The sequence below is a fragment of the Motacilla alba genome, chromosome 6, assembly GCF_015832195.1.
Source record: "Motacilla alba alba isolate MOTALB_02 chromosome 6, Motacilla_alba_V1.0_pri, whole genome shotgun sequence".
Classification (NCBI taxonomy): domain Eukaryota; kingdom Metazoa; phylum Chordata; class Aves; order Passeriformes; family Motacillidae; genus Motacilla; species Motacilla alba.
Genome location: NC_052021.1, coordinates 29863518 through 29884627, shown reverse-complemented (window position 1 = coordinate 29884627; position 21110 = coordinate 29863518). Strand labels below are relative to the sequence as shown.

Here is a 21110-nt window from a genome sequence, read left to right as displayed (position 1 = left end):
TAATAAATGTGTCTCATTAAAAGCCAGTAAAAGAACACCACCTACACCACCAATTGCTGTAACTGCAGATATAGCAGATCTGGAATAGTTACCTAAAGACCCTCATTTCCTAGCATTTAATGCTTCCCTGTCCATATAAACTAGCTTTCTATGGATTTAAAGACTGTTGGATGCTAAAAGCAGCAGCTGTTGCTGGGAAAACGACACTTTCAAAGCCCTGTTTCTTTCTCAAGGTGAAGTTAGAGGAAGGTTGAATGAACATGGAACGCTCCTCAGCGAAAAAAAAAAATTCCAGAGGAGAACATGCCAACAGAAAAACAAGCAATTCCCCCATCCTGGCTGGAGTGTGAGTGTTTTGCCTCAGCTTTATTGCTCAGCGGGTCAAATTCATTCCTGGTGAAATGGCAGTTCCCATGGTGAAGCTGCAGGAAAATTCTGAAACATTCTGGCACCTGTCAAGAAATGGGGATGTGAAAGTGGGGGGAGGAACTGGCATGTAGAAGCTGGGATTAAGGGTGGGAGCCACCACATAAAAGGTTATTCTTGTTCTAGTTGTAAGAACTTTTTTATTGCGTAGAATTTACATACATGCTTATTAAGTGGTTTAAAAAAGAAGCCTGACAGATATTAAACAGCATGCCACACTCTTTATGCTGCTGCCATACAGATGTGTCCAAAGCATAAACAGACTTACAGTCAGCACTTGATTGCTCTATGGGAGAGTATCTCTGCAGTAAATTTCTCCAAACTTTTCAGAACAATTAACTGGAGAACTGGAATTTTTTTTTCTCCCCCCGCAGATTTGATCCATTGCTTGATCTCTCACTGCTTTCCAATTATGCAGGGAAAATATATAGCAAGTGTTTTAATACCCTAGATTGAATTTCCTAAACCTAAGCTAGCAGCAGAATTACTGGGCCAGGGATTCTGGCACAAGAAGTACAGCTGTGTGCGAGCTGGTGGGAAAACTACTGGAATATCATGACTAGTCTTGGTGTTCACACTTCAAAGAAGCCATGGAAAATTGAAAATAGATCAGAAAAGAATGATTTCAAGATTTGGAATATCTGCCTTGTAGGGATAGATGTTTGCAGCTTAATCTGTTTATCAGAAAAAAAGGTTAAAAGACTTGATCAATATATTAATACCTACATGTGGAAAAAATCCGTAATGGCTCCGTAATTTAAAATATAAAAATGAATCAAGACATAGAAGCTGGAAATGATAAAATTCTGATTATAGATAAAACATATAGGATTATTAACAGTGAGGTTAGTTAGTTCTCAGGTAAACTTTTACAAAGGGATTGTGGGTTTTTCACCCCAGAAGCTTTTTCGTCAAGACTAGATGGCTCTGAGACCAAGGAGAACTGGGAAGTGGGCTGGGTGCAGGATTCCCAGGTGAGGCATTCTGGCCAGGGCAAATGGGCAAATAACCATCATGGTCTCTGTGACCAAGGATGCACTGGGGCAGGTCAGTCTTCTTCAGCTAAACTAACTGGCAAAGCCAACATCAGTGTATGAACCAAGGTAAAACCTTCCTGAAGAGTTCCCTTTTCACAGCAGCACTGATGCTCTGGGAAGCCATGTCATCTGTGCTTGGCTCAGTGAACTGCCCCTTCTTTCCATCCTGATTCCCTCCCTGTCTGTGCTTTCCTGCAGAAAAAACATAACAATGTATGTAATTTGCTTTATGCAATCCCCCTGGTGCCATGCACAAACCAACTGCTCTAACCTCGCTTTTACCTCTTTGCCCCTTTTTTTGCTCACACTTAAAATTTCAGGCTTGCCACTGCATAAGTCTTCTTTGGGAACATATGCTGGATACTTAAATGTTGAAGCAAATCTCTGTTTCTGCAATTTATGTAATTCCAGGGATGACCCTGAGAAGTCATATCTTGGCTGGGATGATATTTAAGTTAGTATTTACAGCTGCCTGTGAGTTTTGCTGAGTAAAGGTTTTGCACAGTAATATTAGTCTTGTGCCTCTTTACTCAGCACTGCCCAGCCATTACCTTGCTGCTCAAACTCAGCAGTTTGCAATTATCAGCTTCTGTGACATCTTGATTCTGTCACTTGCAATGGAAGGACCCAGGCAGTGGCAGGACTCTGCACAAAAGAGCCTTCAATAAATAAACACCAAGAATATCTGATTGCCAAAGTGAAGCATTTAATCACATAGGCTTTTCTATTACTGGAAATGAAGGCAGACATGCTGTTACAGTAATATGGGGAGAGAAAAAAATGAGATTGAGCAGCAGCAGCAAAGAAACAAAGGAGAAGCTGAAGGAAAACAAAATATGGAGATGATTTAAAATCACTTATGAGACCTGTGCCTGCTAATGCATTTTTTCAAATGATTATGACTTACAGAAAATACATTCAGACATCTTCTTCTCATTAGAAACACTGAGTTGAAAAAGATATAACCAGTATCCCAGTGTGTTCCCCTAACATGAGCTTTTGAACCACAGCTACGAAGTTGCATCCAACACTGGTATGCCTTAATATCATATGTTGCTGGATGATGAGACATCTGTATTCTTATATGGACAATCACACGACCCCAGCACCAGCGAGAGTGTTTCTAGAGAACAATTGCTGATGTGTTAGCATGGTTTCTATCTTTCTATTGAGACTAGTATGCTCCATCTTTGACTTCATAATTTTCTAGCTGATGGGAATTTCAAAAGAGCTGCTGTAGAGAGCTTTTACTGTTACTCACTGCTTTTTTCAGTGATTGATAGGCAATGCTGTCAAACACCAACAGAAAATGAGGATGCATCATTGGTTCAAACTGTGAAGATACAGTGAAAACTCTGAGGTAATGACAAATCACTTTTGCTAGAGGCTCAGAGGGTGATGCCCACGTCCTAACATATGTCCTTTTTTAGTGAGGTTTAACCAGAAAGAAATCTGGTTGCAAACTTTCAGAAGCAAAGGCAAAGGAATATGAAGAGCAAAGCAACAAGAGATTTTAACACCAGGCAACTGTTCTCATTTTTATTTACTCAGACTCCAAAACCAACTAACTCTGCCTGTGTCACTTTGTCTTCACATGCAGATACACTTTCTGAGCATAATTCTAAAGGGGGAGTTGACAAAGTGACAGAAGAGCCTCAGTAGTTTCCTAGTGTGGGGGAAAGGACTTCAGAGCTGCAAATAATAACCAGAGACTAAATTCTGCTCTCCATCACACTGGAGAAAATTCAAAGTAATTACCCCAATGACTTCAGTGTAGTGATCCTAGATTTATATTACAGTAAATGACAGCAAAAATTGGACCCAATATAGAAATAATTTATCTAAGGCCCTAAGTATAGTTAGTTGCACAATTCAATCTGTAAATAATGCCTCTAATGCACATATGGCTAATTTACATCCAGACTATGAGAACATATCCAGTGCTGATTTCCAGGATGCTTAAAGCACTAGGCAGTGCCAAAATAAATCTGCAGTATTCCCAGAGCCCTCACAATCCTTCCAACTTCTGGGGTTGGAAAGAAGATGCACTACACACATTTTGGAAAAGTGAAATTCTATCTGCCATATACTAGTTATTGGATAATTCTTACCAAAAGGGCATAGAAGGCTGTTAAGCAGCACTCCATGTCTACTTGCAAGAGCTCTGCAAGCTCTCTTCTCTCAAGAAGTTGTTTTTATCTAATTTGTCTCTTACTGGGAGCAGAATTCTAGGAGCAGCTTGAGTTTTCTAAGAATAAACCACATTTGAAAGATATGAGGGTTTTAAGTAACATTGGAGAAGAGGGCTTGGAGTACATACATTTAACATACATAAAAATTAACTACAGTAATTTAAGTTAGATTCTTTCTCTAATCACATATTTATGTTAAGACCTCGCTGAAGCCAAATTGAAATTGATATTTGTAGGAGGAAAGATGGTATAAAAATCTGAATTGTTCACCAGCTCGGCAAGAGAAAAAAATTCTGCCAAAATACCAGGTATTGTTCTGGGTTTTCTTTGAGCACTGCAATGTGGTGTGTGAAGAGTTAGAAAATCCATGTCCTGCTGTACTTTGGACTTCAGAGGAGACATGATAAACCTAAGTGTTACAAACATATCAACCTTCCTTCCTTCCTTCCTTCCGACACTTCCTTCCTTCCTTCCCTCCTTCCTTCCTTCCTTCCTTCCTTCCTTCCTTCCTTCCTTCCTTCCTTCCTTCCTTCCTTCCTTCCTTCCTTCCTTCCTTCCTTCCTTCCTTCCTTCCTTCCTTCCTTCCTTCCTTCCTTCCTTCCTTCCTTCCTTCCTTCCTTCCTTCCTTCCCTCCTTCCTTCCCTCCCTCCTTTATGTTATTTAACTTCTTGGTTGGTTGGTTTGGGTGTGAGCTTTTCGTATCATCAGGGAAGAAGAACTCTCCTGTTATGAACACACAGGAAGTGTTGAGACCCTGTGGTTAAATGCAGATTAATCACGGCTGCCTCAGTGCTGCAGGTGGATTCCATTAGACCCTTCAACAACAGAAGAGACACAGGATAGTCCTCTGGTAGAACAAAATCCTTGGGAAGAGATTTTGGGGGCAGCTAAGCCTGGGAAAAAGTCTTGGAGATGAGCAGGAAGTTTAAGTGTGTTTAGTTAAGACCCGACTTCAATGAGCACTCATTTGCTCACTCATTTAAAGGAGTACACCATGCTTGAAGGTGGGTAGGTGTTTTTCCCTCTTGATGCGTCTGCTACCTTGGTGCACAAACAAATGATGCAAATATACAATTTAATCTCTGTTCAAATAATTCCATTTAGTCTGTCCTCACTGCCTAATGATGTTGAATGTGTGAGTCCTATAAAGCCATTTAGAGTCTTATAGAGGGAAAACAATTAGTGAAGTTCAGAAATAACCTCACAAAGGACTCTTTGGAACATAATTTTCTGGTATTTGCCAAGATTCTCCTTAAGGGAGTTGATAACTTTGGAGAATTTGTGAGGTAATGGTCTTTGAGATCATTGGAGACCCATAAAGAATAAATGACCTAGAGAATAAATGCAGGAGTTATTTAAACACAGGAAAAGTACCTCTGAAGAAGCCTCATACTCAAACAATGATAAAAATCTTTCTTTTTCTTTTCTTCTCCTGGTTCATTAAGAAACCAGAAAGACCATCATTTTGAAGTTGCTTTTTTCTACTGTTAATGTTTCTTAGGTTCTGTCAAGCACGAAAAAACCAAGATTATTCTCTGCAAAGATGACAAAATCATCCTTGATTCTCCCTATATTACTTATTTCTATTCCCAATGCATAAAGGTTATTTAAGATGTTCAGTCAGTGGACATATAGCCAAAACAGGAAAAAATGTTTATATTTAAGTCTAAAAATAGATGCCATATAGCCAATTTCCATTTCTAATATAACTCTTCATTTTGAGCCTCAGTTTGTGTTGCTGTGATTTTTGAACAGGTACTTCTCCAACGGTTACTTTGGAGGTTCCCATGAAGTTTAGGTGAGCCAAGGGCAAATCTGAATTTAGCTCTTGGAAGTTAGTTTTAAAAGAGTTTTGTGTCACTGGCGCTGTCCCCTGTGGAGGTGTTGCTGATGACAGTCTGAATTCTACCAGGTGTGGGGCAGGATGTACCCCACGGCTATGTCAGGTTGGAAGTGCTGGAGTTTGCATGACGGGGAGGCTTTGACAGAAGAGCACAATGGTTTGTGCAGAAGCTGCTGAGAACGAGGTGTTTTCATGTTTTTAAAAGGCTGAACTGAAATCTAACCCAGACAGCTGAGTAACATCTTGAGACACAGGCAGTTTGGGTCAAACCTGGGTGACTGGCAAGTTTAATTATAGTATTTGATGACTGCTTTACAGCATTTAAGCCTCTTTGAACTTCACAATGGATGAGAGTGTTGAAAGGCTGTGAAACATGTTCGGCTAAAAATGAACAAAAAAGATGATGCTTCCAACGCTCTTAGTGGTACCTGGCATTTATTTGAAGTCTGATATTGCACACAGGACTTCCACAACTCCAGATTTCCGGTTGAAAGTACTGGATTTCCATCAGAACAATGGACAATTCTGTGGCATTTGCCTGATTTCAAGCCCCCACTCCCCTTTTCAGAGACACATTTCCTTTGCTGGTTCTTATATGATCCCATTCCTTGCATTAATGCAAGAAAGAGAGGTGAAGAGTGAAGCAGGGCAGACACAAACTGCATCCCAAGCAGATGGCTGGAGAGAACAGCACAGAGAGAACAGAAGAAATGACAGTGGCAGCACCTGAGAGCTCAGGACTACTGAGGTCTCTATAGGGCTTTTAAAACCTACCAGAGAAAATTCAGCCCTAGTGTTGAGGCCAAAGGTCTCCTCCTTCTGAGAAGTTCCACAAGAGTGAATGTGAAAGGTAAAAGAAAGCACACAGAGCAGGACAGTGGCCCAACTGGCCCAGCCTCAGCAAACCTTGAACATTCTGGGTTGCGAAATTTGGGGTCAGAATAGAAAATTCATTAATATTCTTCTAGCTTTTAATAATTACATCAAAATACTTCCAGCATAATGAATTCTTCTCAAACCAAGAGAGCAGACAAAACCAGCAGCTTGAGAAAGACTTTCCAATCCACAGTAGTTTGAGCCCAGCTATTTGATTTCTACAGTCAATTAATTCTAGTGAATTCCTGAAGAAGTCACTAATCGAGAAAATAACGACAGCTAAGAGAAAGCTAACAGGCAACAATATTCAGTCTCAAAAATTGCACAGTCTTTCCAGAAAACAGTCTGGACAGTTGCAACAGCCACTAAAAGTTATTCAGCAAGGCAGGAAGCAGAAGCTTGTCACATGTCAAGACAAAACCAGCCTGTTCCTCACAGCAATGTAATGTTCAAAGCAAAGACAACGCCTGCAATCTGACAACTAAGAATTATTCAGCAGATAATTTCAAAGAGGAGATAGCATTTTCATAAGAAAAAACAACAAAATGTTTCCTACTTCACAAACAGAAATCAGGGAGAAATTAAATCACCAAATTACCTGCTACAGTTTACCAGTGTAAATGCAACTGCTCTGATCCTCTTTAGCAAGTACACAACTGGAAATGAGAAGCAGAATGTGGAATTGTTTCAGTGGCACAGGCAAAAAGATTTTCTTGCATTTTCTTTTGAAATGGCAGCCAGAATATCAAGGCTCCTGTTTAATCAGATGTACTGTAGGCTCAGGAGGGAGAAACAAAAGGGAATTACAAATTACTGAAATAGAAAAAAAAATCCACCATACTTCCTGGAATTCCCCCTTTAAAAAATGGAAACAAAAAACAACAGTGTTGATGTCCTGGGTCAGAAATGACTGGAAGAACATATAATAGAGACAAATGGCACATACGAGCTTTAGGGTTCTGTATTAAATATACCATGGATGTCCACTGCTGTTCTCTGATTAACAATTGATTTTTAAACTCACTCTCATCACTGTCTACAAGGAGATAGGGTGTTGGAGTATCCACCAGGAACACAGGACAGCTATTTCAAATCAGAAATGCAGAAAGAATTTTCTGAGACCACATATTCCAGCTTTGATGGCTTTTTCTTCATCAGCAAGAATTCTGGGCTTGGTTTTCTCAGCTTTCTCCAATGCTACACAGAGGGTAGCAGAACAGGGAAAAGCAGCAGGGCACAGAACACTACAGGAGCCGCCTGCCATCCCCAGGGAGAAATCCCTTTTACCACAGTGCAGCGTACAAAGGAGCTACACTTGACTGCAAGCTCCAAATATAATGTTTTGAGCTCAAAATTCTCTAAAAGAAACGAAGGACTAGAAAATTCATGATGAGATATCCTCAGAGTGAGTGAATTTGGACAGAAAACATGATACAGCAGTGACAGCGAGTTTAAAAGATTATTATGACAGAACAACAGCGGATATCTATGGTGCACTGAAGGAATGGTACAGTCCTGTAACCAAAATGGTGCATAGGAAATAAAAGGGATTTTCTAATGTAACATTCATGGACAGTGATGAGCAAAACCTACAGTGCATACAGGCACTGAGCAGTCCTGGTGGCTCAGTGAATGAAAATCTGAGTCATTTCTGGATTAATGCTCTAACATAGTGCCAGGGGACACTGTGTTGCTGGAGATATCATTATTTCTCTGAGATACTTTGTCATTTATATCCCACGCTACATTCCAGATGATGACAATTACCCTATTCCAAAGAGGACAAAATCAAAAGGCCAGCTTTCAGCTTGACCCTAGAGGGGTGTAAGAGGGAATAAAATATATCTGGTGCACCTTTGAGCAGAATTCTCTTCAAGCACAGGGGTGGAGGAGTTGAGGGGGCATGTCCCCAGTGCCTACTCCAGCAGCTGAGCAGAGAGGAGAAACATGAGAAAGGGGAAAGGTTCCACACTCCACTTCTCACATGCCAGATTGCACATAAGGAGTAGAGGACTAATAATATGTTTATTTCTGAAAGCAGGAAAGGCAGATTGGGTATTGCATTGATATACGGTCTGCAGCAGTACAAAAGTTCTTCCACCTTCCCCTGTTCAGCTGTGTGCACATGTATTCCAGTCAGCCCCTGTTTAAAAAGAGACAGTAACAAGAAATTAAAGAATACCAATAAAAGGCAAGGAAAAAGCGCAGAACCTGTCTCTTGTAAAAACTCGTTAAAGTTTTCCTGAGACGCAGCATGCAGGACATGATGTTTGACTTAAATTTCTATTAAATAAATACATTCTGCCTACCTAAAATTCATTTCTTGTTTTGATTTGATGAGTTCATCATGCTTGGTTTCTACTTAGTGCAATGAAGATTATTCTACTAAAACAGAACTTGTATGTGGTAAAATTAATTTCAGAAATGTTCTGATGTACATAAGTCGCTCTGGTTTCCAAGAAGAACCCCGTGGCTTTCCCCCATGGCCTAAATCTCCCGCAGAACCCTGGCACCATAATCCCTTCTGGCTCTTCCAGCCCGAAATACTGCAACTCTCCCCAAGCACAGCAGCTCCTCCTGGGAGCTTCACTGTGAAACATTTGGGAAAGATACCTGAGGATGTGGAAGAATGACAGCTGCAGAGTAGGGGAAGGGGTTTTCAGGTGAGGGGATGGTGATTTATCCCAAAGAGTTGACCTACAGCCTTAATTGACCATTAGTATCTCAGCATCGCAAGGCAAGGCAGACAACCATAGCATTTGTAATGCTTTCAGAAACTCCTATACTAAATGACCCATTTATATATTTTTGCCTAAATATATGATCCCAGGACATGTATTGAAGTTACCATTTCCAACTGGACCATCTATTTTCCCATCAAGAAAAATCAGATACAAAGTGGAAGAGGAAAGAAGTGCCAGGACTGTGTTAACTATCACAGCATGCAGACAGCTCTCACTGCCAGCCAAAAATTGAGCATCAATGAAGTATTTATTAAAGTTGTGTACAGAGATGACAGGAGCTGGGCTCAGGCTAATGACTGTGCGTAGACTGGTAATCCCCCCTTTTGGGACCTCGGACGATAACTTGCTTGGCATTAGGTATTTTGGGTAGCATCATACTTTACTCTCCCTAATGGCCTTCAGCTTTAAGATTTTCATTTCCTGTAGGTCTCAGCTGTATGGGAATATGGGAATGTATCCCAAGGTTTCTTTCCTCAGTAACTTGTGAGCCATGGACCAGGGACTCATGAGTGAGGGGTGGTGGGTGAAGTATGATCTGACCTGGCTGCTTTTTATGGTTTGCAGGGATGGGATACAACTTGCAACTCTAATTTTTACTTCTTATTTTTTTTTTTTTTTTTAAAGAAACGACGTTAATACGATGTTAATAATAAGTGACTCCACTTACAGGTGCACATGTAAACACATGCAGTGTCCAGGTGTACCATAAGCAAAATTATATGTCCTCAAAACATCTTGTATATTATTTATATTAATATTTTTATGTTTTGTAATTTTTACTCTCTCATTTAAATCCAACAGATTTTCCAGGGCGGTTGGATGGGGCTGAAAAATAAAGATGTTCCCGAAGTGACTGGCAGCAGGGTGGTTCCAGAGCTCGGCTGGTTCCGTGGCTACCCCCGAGCCCCTAATATTGAATAAAAACAATAGACGCCTTTAGCCAAGTACCCTCCTCTCCACAGCTCCTGCAGAACTCTCTGCCCGCTCTAGAAACAAAAATAGCGAAGAATTAATTAACGGGCCGGGGCTCTCAGCCGGGAGGGGGCCCCGGGAGCCCAGCGCTCCGTCACGCCCGGGGGAGCCGCGGCCTCTCCGGCCCTGCCCGCGGGCCGCGGGGGTGCTCGGGGCGCTGGGCAGCGCGGCCCGGGCGGCCGGGGAACGGCGGCGAAGGGACGAGAGGGAGGGGGCGAACCCTGCCCTCTGCCCTCTGCCCGCCGCCGCCCGCAGCATGGGGAAGGCGGAAGCGGCGGAGCCGGCCCGTCAGGCCGGGCGGCGGCGGGGGGGCAGCGCGGCGAGAGGCTGAGGCGGCCGCGGCAGGGACGGGCGGACTGACGGAGGCAGGGAGGGCAGCCCGGCACCGAGCCCCGCGCCGGCACCGAACCGCCGCCGGCACCGAGCCGGACGAGCAGGGCGAGGCCGCCGCCGGCCTGCGGGGCCCCGCGGCGGAGCGGCCCTGCCCGGGGGATGCCCTGGGGGCGGCGCGGGGCCGGGCCGGCGGCAGCGGCGGGCAGGGCCAGGCCGGGCGCGGCGGGGCGGCGGGGCCGGGGCTGCGGCGGGACCTGCAGCCCCCGGCCATGGAGCCGCAGGTGGGGCTGCCGGGGAAGGGGGGGACCCGCGGGCTGGTGAGGGCCACCCGCGGCCAGCAGCGCTAGAGGAAGGACCAGCCGAGCCCCTGACAGGTGTCTCCGCCGTAAGTGCCCTTACGCAGTCCCTCGAGGACTGACAGACTTTGCGTTTGTTATTGCTGCTGCTTCTGCGATCTTCAAAGATGATGTTGGCGGAGCAAGCCCAAAAGTGGTTCCCAACTCATGTGCAAGTTACGGTCCTTCAAGCCAAAGGTCTGAAGCCAAAAGGTAAAAATGGCAGCAACGATGCCTACACCATCATACAGCTGGGCAAGGAGAAGTACTCCACCTCGGTGGCTGAGAAGACGCTGGATCCCATCTGGAAAGAAGAGGCCTCCTTCGAGCTCCCTGGACTACTCATGCAGGAGAATCCAGAAAAATACATCCTGTACCTGATTGTCATGCACAGGTCGCTGGTGGGGCTGGACAGGTTTTTGGGACAGGTAGCCATAAGTCTGAATGATATGTTTGAAGACAAGCAAAGGCGGAAAACAGAGTAAGTGATGGTTGGTTTTTTTCATTATAATTTGTATTCGTTGGGCAGTTGCACTTGGGGAGGGTGGAAAATAGTAGCCTTACTATGAACATAAGTACTTTGAAATGAAATTAGTACGTTTCTGTCATTGATTCTGTGTTCAAATCTCTTAAGCTATACAGTTGTGTCATTGTGGCCTGACCTCTTCCAGAGAGGTTTACTGTAATCAAAGTGCCTACTCTGCACAGGGAAGGACTGTCAATAACATTAACTTTTCTGACAAACTCTTGTGTGTAACATGAACTCGTTACAGTCTGTTTATCTAAGCATTTTTCTTTGTTCTGCACAGGGCCATACCCCCATTCATCTCCTACCTCAGTTTGAACCATGTGTGAGACTCAGATGCCCTGAAACCTGGTGTGGTTCTCTTTAAAGTTGTTTCCCTTCAGTTGCTTCAACCACGTGTCTTTAAATATTTTATATTTATGTTTTAGTGGTCAATGAACTGTGACTTAATGAAAGCTTACCACAACAGCACAGTGCTTTGCTGGTCCTGATTAATCTTAGGCCATGATCCCGCAGGCTGCACGGTACAGCAGGCCTCAGCTGAGAAGACTGAAGAGAAATTTCAGCTCTTGTGGTAGCTTCCATCACTACCTACATAAGCCTTTGTCAAATAAAATAGTGTGTGCACTATTTTAGGAAATAAATTCCTAATAGGAAATAATTCCTTTTTTTGCATTCCAGTGCCAGGAAGTTCAGGCACTGGAATGCAAAAAAAGGAATTAAAAAAAAGGCATCATAGCAGTTTATTAAGTTGAACTGTACTTATCTAATTCTCTGAGTTTTTCAACTAAATGAGTAAAGTTGTTATAATTCCTAGACAAGACATGGTTGCACAAAGATGTTTGGTACCAGCGTAATTTGTCCTCCGTGTGTGTAGCTCAGACTGTAGGTATGAGAGTACTGCAGGCATGCCTATGACTCCTTGCTTTGGGTTTGGTGTAGATACACTGGTGCCACAGAAGTTGAATCAGAACAGCTTGGAGAGCTCCAAGTGAGCTCCGTGTTGGCAGTGACATGAACGCTGACAGATCTGTCTGCAGTAGTTAAAAAGTTCCTGCTCCAGGTGCCTTTCCTCCTCTAGTGTCTCTTCAGAAGAGTACAAAGGCTCCTGTGCTCAAATCTCAGCTGTTGAAATTGAAGTCGGGTATCCATAGTGATGGTGGGTCTGTGGTGAGGTGCTGGACTTGGCATCCAAGCCACTAAAAGACTGGTGTTGCTTGTCTGTCTGTGACTGTGCCAGGGTTGGACCTCCAGCAGCATTGGCAGTTGGAGGTGGAAATCCGTATGGTTAACACCAGGCAGGGCTTCTTGGTCAGGCAACTGTTTCTGCTGAAACCACCTCAAAACCTGGTCCTACTTAAATGCATGGCTGAGGTTGAAGAGCACCAAAGGCAAGTCAAAGCTCTCTTTGCTCTGGTGTTTGTTTTTGTGAACTGAATTTTTGGCAAAACAGTATGTTCACAAACTGTATGATCAGAAAGAAGAAGTCTGTGCGGAATCTCTTGTGGGTTCACTGCCTGGAGTATTACACTTTTTAATTGCTTATCTTTGTAGGGATAAACCAGTTATCTTGATGCAATGCATGGTGATGCCTGTAGCCTTAGGGTCTTAATTTCTTTTGACACTCGAGTCAAGAAGTTTCACTGCTCTTTAGACACGTATCTTAAAAATTCTTGACTCATTAGTGGTAATTATCTTGCAAGTCAGTAGTCAACTGCCTTAGTTGCAACACCTAGCAACAAGGTGAAAAACACGGTGAATGAATGAATGAGGGAGGAACGCTACAAAAAATAAAGACTGTAAATCTAGATAGAAATACGTGTTCAGAAGCTGGAGTAAAATATGTAAATTATTCCATTAATTGTTTTTGTTACTGTGAGTAACAAAACTTCTTTTCCCTAGAAGAAGAAACATAGGCCTCTGCACCAGGTTTAGCAAAAGTAATACTAGAGTCAGTCTTGCAAAATTATTCCAGAAATTTTTAAGTGGGGTAAGTAACCCAGTCCTTGTGATAGCTAAACATTCAGATCTGCAGTATTTTTATAGGAAGTTAGGCTTTGCAGGGCTCCATAGGTGTTCTTTATTTTCTCATTTCTTTCTCTGAAGTGTGAGAGAGGCACTCCTGCTATGTAGCTGTGGAGCGGTTCCTCCCAGAGCACCGCTGAAATCACCGGGAGCGCCGCGCGCGCGCAGCCTGCGAGCTCTGCTGCACAAGATGGGGGCCTGTGGGGAAAGTTTTACAAACAGCCTGAGTCCTTTCTTCAGAAGTTACTTGAGCATTTAAGATTGCAAATCTTATTAAAAGTCGATGGGTGTTAGGCTTCTAGGGTCGAACAGCCGTACTTGTAAAAGTCTTATGTAAGTGTAAAAGTGCGGCTGGGCGGCAAGTGGGATTTTTGGCAGCGCGTTCTCGCGTAATGCTGATTTAAATTCTTACGAGGAAGGAGCCACTGAAAGTCCAGTTTTCCCCTTGGTGTCTCTAGGTGCTTAGAAACCTCAAAAACGTCCTTTCTAACATCCACTTTCAAAAAAAAAGTAACTCTGAGTTCTTAGGTTTGGACGTTTTTGAGAAGTTTTTGTGGTTGTGTGCCCTCGTGCCACACGGGTGTGTCGTGGCTGTCTCCTTGAAGCACTCGTTGGAGATGTGGATGCAATATTTGTACGTGTGTGTGGGACGAGGGCAGACTTTCAGGAATAGATTTACGAATGCAATCTCAAACAAAATGCTCTTTTCCCCCTGCTTTATTAAATCCTTTTTGATAGAAAATATTCCTATTCCTGTGTTGGCAGTAAACTAAGGGTAATATATTTGGACCTGAAGACCTAACTGTGAGTGTGGTGTGGGAACTGAGACACCCAGCACCTTTCAAAACCAAGTACAATGTCTTTGTTACCAAAGCATTCTGATGGTTGAAAGCTATATTCATTGTTTCAGAAACACTAATCTGTTTTATTAAGCAATGTTTTTACTTTCAAATATGTTCAACAGGCTTGTGCTGTTATTAAATCCAGAGTTATTTTCTTATGTTGATGTAACCTTAACATTTCTTGCTTTGTTTGGGGATGAATGAGATCCAGTTATTTGATGAAGTGTCTATTGGTAATATTTCTACTTTTTAATATATTTAATAGCTTCCTCTTTCCAACACAGCTGTACATATGGTGCTGTAAGAGACAGACTCAAGAGTCACCAGGGTATTGCAAAAAAGATATTTAATATTCTGCACAATGCTGAACCCTGTCAGCAATTCCCTAGTGCTTTTTTAGTAAGGAGGTATGAGAAGTGAAGGCTACCAGCTGATTCTGAATTCCTAGGAAGACCGTGGGGTGTGTGACATTTGGCTTTTTACATATTTTTTTAATTTAATGTTTTATAATTTGGAAGAAATAAATTTCAAAAATCATTGCAGACTCAGGAACATTATGTTAGGGACAAATAACTTTTCTTTTTCTGTGGAGATTTTTTTGTTACTTGTCACATCTTAAGACAAATACTCCCTGCAGTAAAGTTTTCAGGCAGAGGCCTCATGATGGGATTTGTCTTGTGTTCTAAGAAACTTGCTCTGGCTCAAGACTTAATAAAACAATGTAGTCTCTTTACTATAACTTGATAGGGAATATTTTGTACACAGCATCATACAATGTCCTTTTGCTTTTGAAACTGATGATTTTTCAAATTTTTAAAAGTAAAAATTGCTGGAACAGTTAGATCCAGATGCAGCTCAGATGGTCCCTCACTAGATCTCTTCCAGAGACTTCATCCAAAGCATCTGCAGGATCCCAGTTCATTTTCTTTCTTTCCTAGTGCAGAAAAGTCCATAGTACTGTGAAAGTTCATAAATTTGTGTCTCTGACATCTCTGCTGTAGTTGGAAATGGACAGGGACTTTTTACTTCTGCTCTTTTTTCCAGAGCTGAAAACTAGGCTCCAGATGCTGAAAGATTTTACTGAGGTTTTTTAACACTTCAAAAAGCTTTGGAAAAACTGCTTTAATGGAAGTGTATTTAGCATAAGTTTTCAAATGTTACATTTCTGACATGGCTTTCATTTTTTGCAATAACACGGCGTGGGTTTTTAATTCACCCTAAGAAATACGTGGCAATTGTTTCCGTCTGCTCTTGCAAAATAAATATACCTCTTTTAGTCTTTCATTTGAAATGTAAATTATGATCAATGAACATATCATTTTGAAGCATATATGCTTTTTTGTAATAATTCAGTTATAATTCACAGTTGCCTTAATGCTGCTCATAATCTGATTGCACAGCATCAAAACAAATTTTTGAGTTACCATGAAATAAAAAAATACTCATTTTCTGACGTGTCTTAATTTACTGAAGCATTTTTCAGGTTTTTTTTATAATGACTCTTAACTTTCCCAGTTATTTATTTCCTCTGCTTTTGCTTCATCCTTGTTACTCTCTAATTCCACTCTGTTTATTGTCCATTCCTTCATGAGCTGTCCTGGACGTTTCATTTTATTGTATGTTCAGCTGATTTAAGATGTAACACTTGTTTGGAATGCTATAAATTTGAGAAGGCAGGTGATGTAGAGTTATTATTTCTTATGGACATGGTGGAGGAGACATCTTTTATTTGTGATTTAGTTCCTCTTCTCCCTAGGGTCTGTAATACCTCAACACCGCTCCCCTCCACACACACACAGATTGCAGCACTTGTTAAAAAAATGCTTGCTTGAGCATAATACAGTGAAGGAATCTTGGCCTTTTCTAAAGCTACTTCTCAACTTCTATTGATCATAAAAAAGAGTGAAAACCAGCTCCTCAGCAAGCAAATAAAAAGAACTCATGGTTGACCATGATCAGTACCCCTGTGCGGTAGGCACTGACTTTAGTGCTGCTGAGCTTCCTGGAGGATGCAAATGATGTGGCTTTTTCCAGATTAATGTGAATTCTTTCTTGGCAGCCTCTGTCTTGGATATAAACTCCCTCTTCAAATGCCTCTGCTCTGTCCTCTCTCTCATCTGTAGCAGCATAAGCAAGAGGGAGGCTTCAAATGCATCTGGAATTATGAACAAGCAAAGAACTAGTAAATAGATAATATATGGGCTCAGTGCTTGTTAATGAGTGGCAACCATTTTAATAATACTTCTGCAAAACATAGCACACTATTATTTACTTATTTTTAGTCTTAAATTTAGTTTAAACAAGAAAAATGAAGGGATGAGCTTCAATAGTAGTGGAAATGGCAGGGTGTAACAAAAAACGTCTTTATTGTGGTTAAAGCAAGAGAAAAATCTTGTTCCACTCAAGTCAAAAGTGGGAAGAGTAGTAACTAGAAATTTGTTAAAGGCACAGAAGTAAAGAGCAGCCTGGAGATTCTGTTCGGGTTGTCTTGTGGTACCACTCATTAAATGAAAAAAGAAAATAAGGAATGTGAGTAGTGAGGAACAAAAGAGAAAGATGGTTATGGGAGAAAACAAAGTTTTGCCCATCTGTGGCTTTATGGACTTACAGTGATATTTTCAAATTACTTAGTAATATTCCCAGCATTTACATTTTAACAAATCCATGCACATCCTCTCAGAAAGTCATAACTCTGAGTCAAAGTGCCATCTGTATTGAAATGCTTCTCCATTTTCTGTGCACACATACTCAAATAACTGGCCTTTATTCTCATACCTTCAGTTAGTTTGTTGTTAACACAGAAGTATTCACACATATTTAGCCAAAATAATAAGTAAACTAAGACCACTTTAATGACTTGATTCCAGTTGATGTTAGCAAACCCCATAGTGAGGGTGTTGTGATAGCTCTCAGTTCCCATATGTTTTGTGGTGTTACAATGTCACTCTGTAGTATTTATTTTAAACTGCTTTCAATATCTCATTTCAGTTGGCTTCCAGAAAGTAAGGGTATCCATCTTTGTGAGTGTCATCACTTATTTTAATAAATAATTTGTTTTCTTCTTCATTTCCCTTCATACGTAATGTAGTCTGTGCTCAGCCCCTTGCCTTAATTTTCCTACTTGCTGACTTTTGGGGCAGCCTCTCAGTATGGTATCGGAATGATTTATCACAAAACATACTTCTGCATTTTTCAGAGTTCATACTCTGCTAAATGAAAATGTCAGACAGTTCTGGGCTTTGGATGTTGTTTTTCATCAATTAGCTGTGGACATTTATGTTCGTGGGCTTTTGTGAAGCAAGTTTCTTCAGTGTATTTAGCTTAATGGTAGCCATCAACTTTGTTTTTGTGACAGCTGTTGGACACGTTCTATCATTGAGATTCTGATGGTCTTAAATAAATTTAGAAGTATCTGCCTGTATAGAAAATTATCATTAAATGTGTAGCAGATCAGGGTGCTGATTTTTGCCTGTAAAATCAAGGTCAGAAGCCTTGGTGGATGCTGTAATGATTATGTGACTTTTTGCAAAATTTCTATAGTAATTTGTGAATTGAAATAAAGATTTTGTAAAATTCTTTGGGTTTTTCAGCAAAGCAAAACTAGATCAGCTCAACAGATAGTTACTGGTAGAGTGAAGGCTGAGGGGTGTATTTGAGAAGCAGAAAGATGGGAAAATTCCTTCAATACTTTCCATCTTTGGCACTGTCCAGAAGACAGAGTTGGGAGATCATCTGTCATGCACAGGATGAATGTGCTGGCTGGAACACTTAATTCCTGTTGAAACTGGTAGATAAGTTACCCAGTGGTTTTGGAGGCTGTCAAGGTGTATAATTAAAATGTAATTGAAATTAGGTAGTGCGTTTTCTTACCCATGCTGTCAGCCCATCCTGCTCGCTGTTACATGGTGAGCAGAACAGGCTGAGTGATGCTTCTCCAAAGGAGAGAGAGGGATTAGACTTGGAAGTGTCAGATTCTGTGGCAGATTTGGAGGACAGATAGAATCAGAAAAGGGGAGGAAAAAAACCAGCTGGAAGTCTGGTGTTAGCTATTTAAATGAAATAGACAGGCCAGGGTTTTGTAACTTGCTCATTTATAGTAGCTCATTTCAGTTTTCTCCTTCTCCCTTCCTGTCTGTCTTCCCCAAGGTGAGGGATCATTACTGGTAAGACTGCTCAAGTTAGGGGAGTTTGCTTTTTCCACCCCTAGTTGTAGGTGTGGCCAAAATAAACTAATCTTGTCATGGGTAGAAAGTAGGCATGCTGCTTCACACAGGGGTTTAGCTTTTCAGGGCTGCCTGGTCAGCAGGATTTCTCCTATTTAGCCTTGCACGTTGAGCTTCTCTTTGCACATTCAAGGAAATTTTCAGCATGCAGAGGGGCAATATATGGAAAACTTAAAAGTAAAAATTAACAGAAACCTGTGCAAGACAGTCAAAGCCCTGAAAAACAGATGAGAGAAAGAAGCAAGGGTTGTTCTGATGGAAGCCATCGGGAAAAAGTTGAAATTTGAGGGTGTATGGAGGACATTGCCCTACAGAACATTTGAAGGTGAGAGCAAGAAGAATGAATGTGATTCCAAAGGCAATAGGGCTTCCTTTGAAGTTGGGAAAATTTGCCAGACTTTGTACAAGGTCTGTTTAAATAAAGACTGTCTGCAAGACTGGATGTAATATTTGGTTATTAAGTAAAAGGGCATCTGCTCTCATAAAAGCCACCCTGTTTTGTTCATGTATGTTATTGGCTATTTTCCTACTTTGTACAGGCTTTCTATAGAATCAGCTCATGGCAGCCTGACAAATGGAGCATTTATTGTGGCTAAAAGTACTGTAAACAAAACCAAAATAGCAAGTTTTATTGGCTTTTATAATACATTTCAATTTTTAAATTGGCAGTAGTATAGTGGAATTTAGTGTTTTAGGACCCAAATGTTGTTATCTGAAAACAGTGGACTTCATTTCCCCATTCTTTTTTCTCTCCTATATAGAGCTGTTTTTTCTATTTGCTGCTCACGCCCATGTGTTGTCGAAACAGATTCTAATAAGAAACATTTATAGGCCGAGTTGCTCGTTCACGTGCAGCTCCACATAAATGCATTGCCTGCATTTGTTCTCATCTGTTTAAAAAAGTAATTAGTTGCCTTTGAATTTTGAAGAAAATCATGATTTGAGTCTGCTTCTCATATTGTCTTGTTATGAGCTGAAGCATATGGAACCTTCATTATAAGTAAAACAAGATAAACTCTCCAAGGTAACAAAGAAACCTCCTTGAAATGCCTATGAAAATTAAATATCTGTCTTTCATATAAAGATTTGATCCAGCAATCATTATTCAAATAGAAATTCCATTGAAGACCAGAGGAATTCTGCTGGAGTAAAAGAGTTTATGATTAAATTCTGTTGGAATCAGTAGCAGTGTTGAACCTGGTTCCAGCAGGACCTGCTGTTGTCTTCCTAGGGAAAGGAGAGTTTCTTTGTTTTCCCATCTGAACTTATTTTAATGTCAAGTTTTTCAAGATACACTTTGAAAAGAAACGTAGACGCCATGAAGGCAAGGTCTTAGTTGTGGGCTTCTCTTTAAGAAGAGGTAAATGTCAAAATAGTTCAAGGCATTTGCCCTTAGCAGGTGAGTGCTGATAATGACACAGCGTTGTTGATTGGTGACAAGAATGCCAATAATTGTTAAATAAATTTTTAAAATAAAATACTTTCTTCCCCATAGCAAAAGATTAGGAATTTATGTCTTTTTCTTGTTCTAAAACAAGTTGCGTATCATGGATACATTTAAGGTTTTGATCATTCAGAAGCAGAAACATAGAAAAATTCACCAGTTTTATCAGAGATAGAGTATTAATGTTTGAACCCTGTGAGGAGAGGGAAAAAGGGAATGTTTTGTTACTGTGTAGGCTGAAATATTAAATTTGAATGTCAAAAAGTGAAGTCCTTTCTGCCTCCTACGTTTCTTAAACCACTCATGAGCCTTATTTGTGCTGGTGTATATTTAGTGTGTGGCTGAGGAGCTGTGGGAGGACTTTCTCAGGTTCAGGATGGTTTTTTTGGGGGTTTTTTATCTGCCCAGGAGCTGTCTGAGCAAGGCTTGCTCGTTATGGCTATGTACTGTTTGTATTTTTTTTTTAAGGGAATATGTGAACATACTTTCTTTTAAAGAAGAGTTTTAATGAAAGTGGGCTATCTTGTCTTCAAGTTTTTGCAGTATTATGTAGCACAAAGACAGTTGGCTTTTGGTTCTGTTTTTGTTTTCTGTAACAACTCTATAGATGACTTAAAGTGTTTCTGGAGTCAGTTACCAAAGAATTGAAGCATTATTAACTAAAAGGAAAAACAATCCATCTTCTTCAGACACATATTCCAGGTTTTGTATTTCATTTAAAGTATATAAATGAAGTTACCTCACAACAGAAAAAAAAAAAGCTATTTTCCTAAAGCTTTAATTATCCTTCACCTGGTTTGAGCTTCTGGGTCTACTGGTCTGGATTTATATTGTTCATTGCGAGAACAGAGGAGGTCTGATTAATTACTGTGCTTTAGTATGAAATATAAAATCTTGTGAATATCACAAAGCAACATCAAAAATGGCATAATAATACTCTTTATCCTTTTGTTATGTCTTTGGTGTGTCACTTTTGGAGGTATTTTCTCAACTCAAAATACATAATCGCTGCCTGAAAACTTGATTACAGCTATCACCTTTAAAATATATTTATGAAATATGAAAATAAATTGAGGGCTATTTGTCTCATTTCCTGACCTTTTTTTCTATATTTGGCAGGATTGAATAATGTATGTATAACTGTATAATCCATTTTTAATCTGTGTTAGTAGGCAATTTAATTTCTTAGTCTCTCCAATTCAAAAGTTACTGATGGTAAGGCACTGTTGTGTTAGTCTGTGTGCATGGATTTCTCCTGACAATGGGTTTAGAGCACTTCTTTGGAGCTGGTG

General features: G+C 40.9%; 1 protein-coding gene across 1 annotated transcript in view; it reads left to right on the top strand.

Annotated features, from left to right (window-relative positions):
* Window positions 1-10698: 10698 nt before the first annotated feature.
* Window positions 10699-21110, top strand: part of RAB11FIP2 (RAB11 family interacting protein 2) — a 32407-nt gene continuing 21995 nt past the window's right edge. The window contains exon 1 of the mRNA XM_038140721.1: window positions 10699-11239. Coding sequence (XP_037996649.1) covers window positions 10887-11239 — 353 coding nt within the window. The 5' untranslated portion in view covers window positions 10699-10886. The remainder of the gene's footprint in view (window positions 11240-21110) is intronic.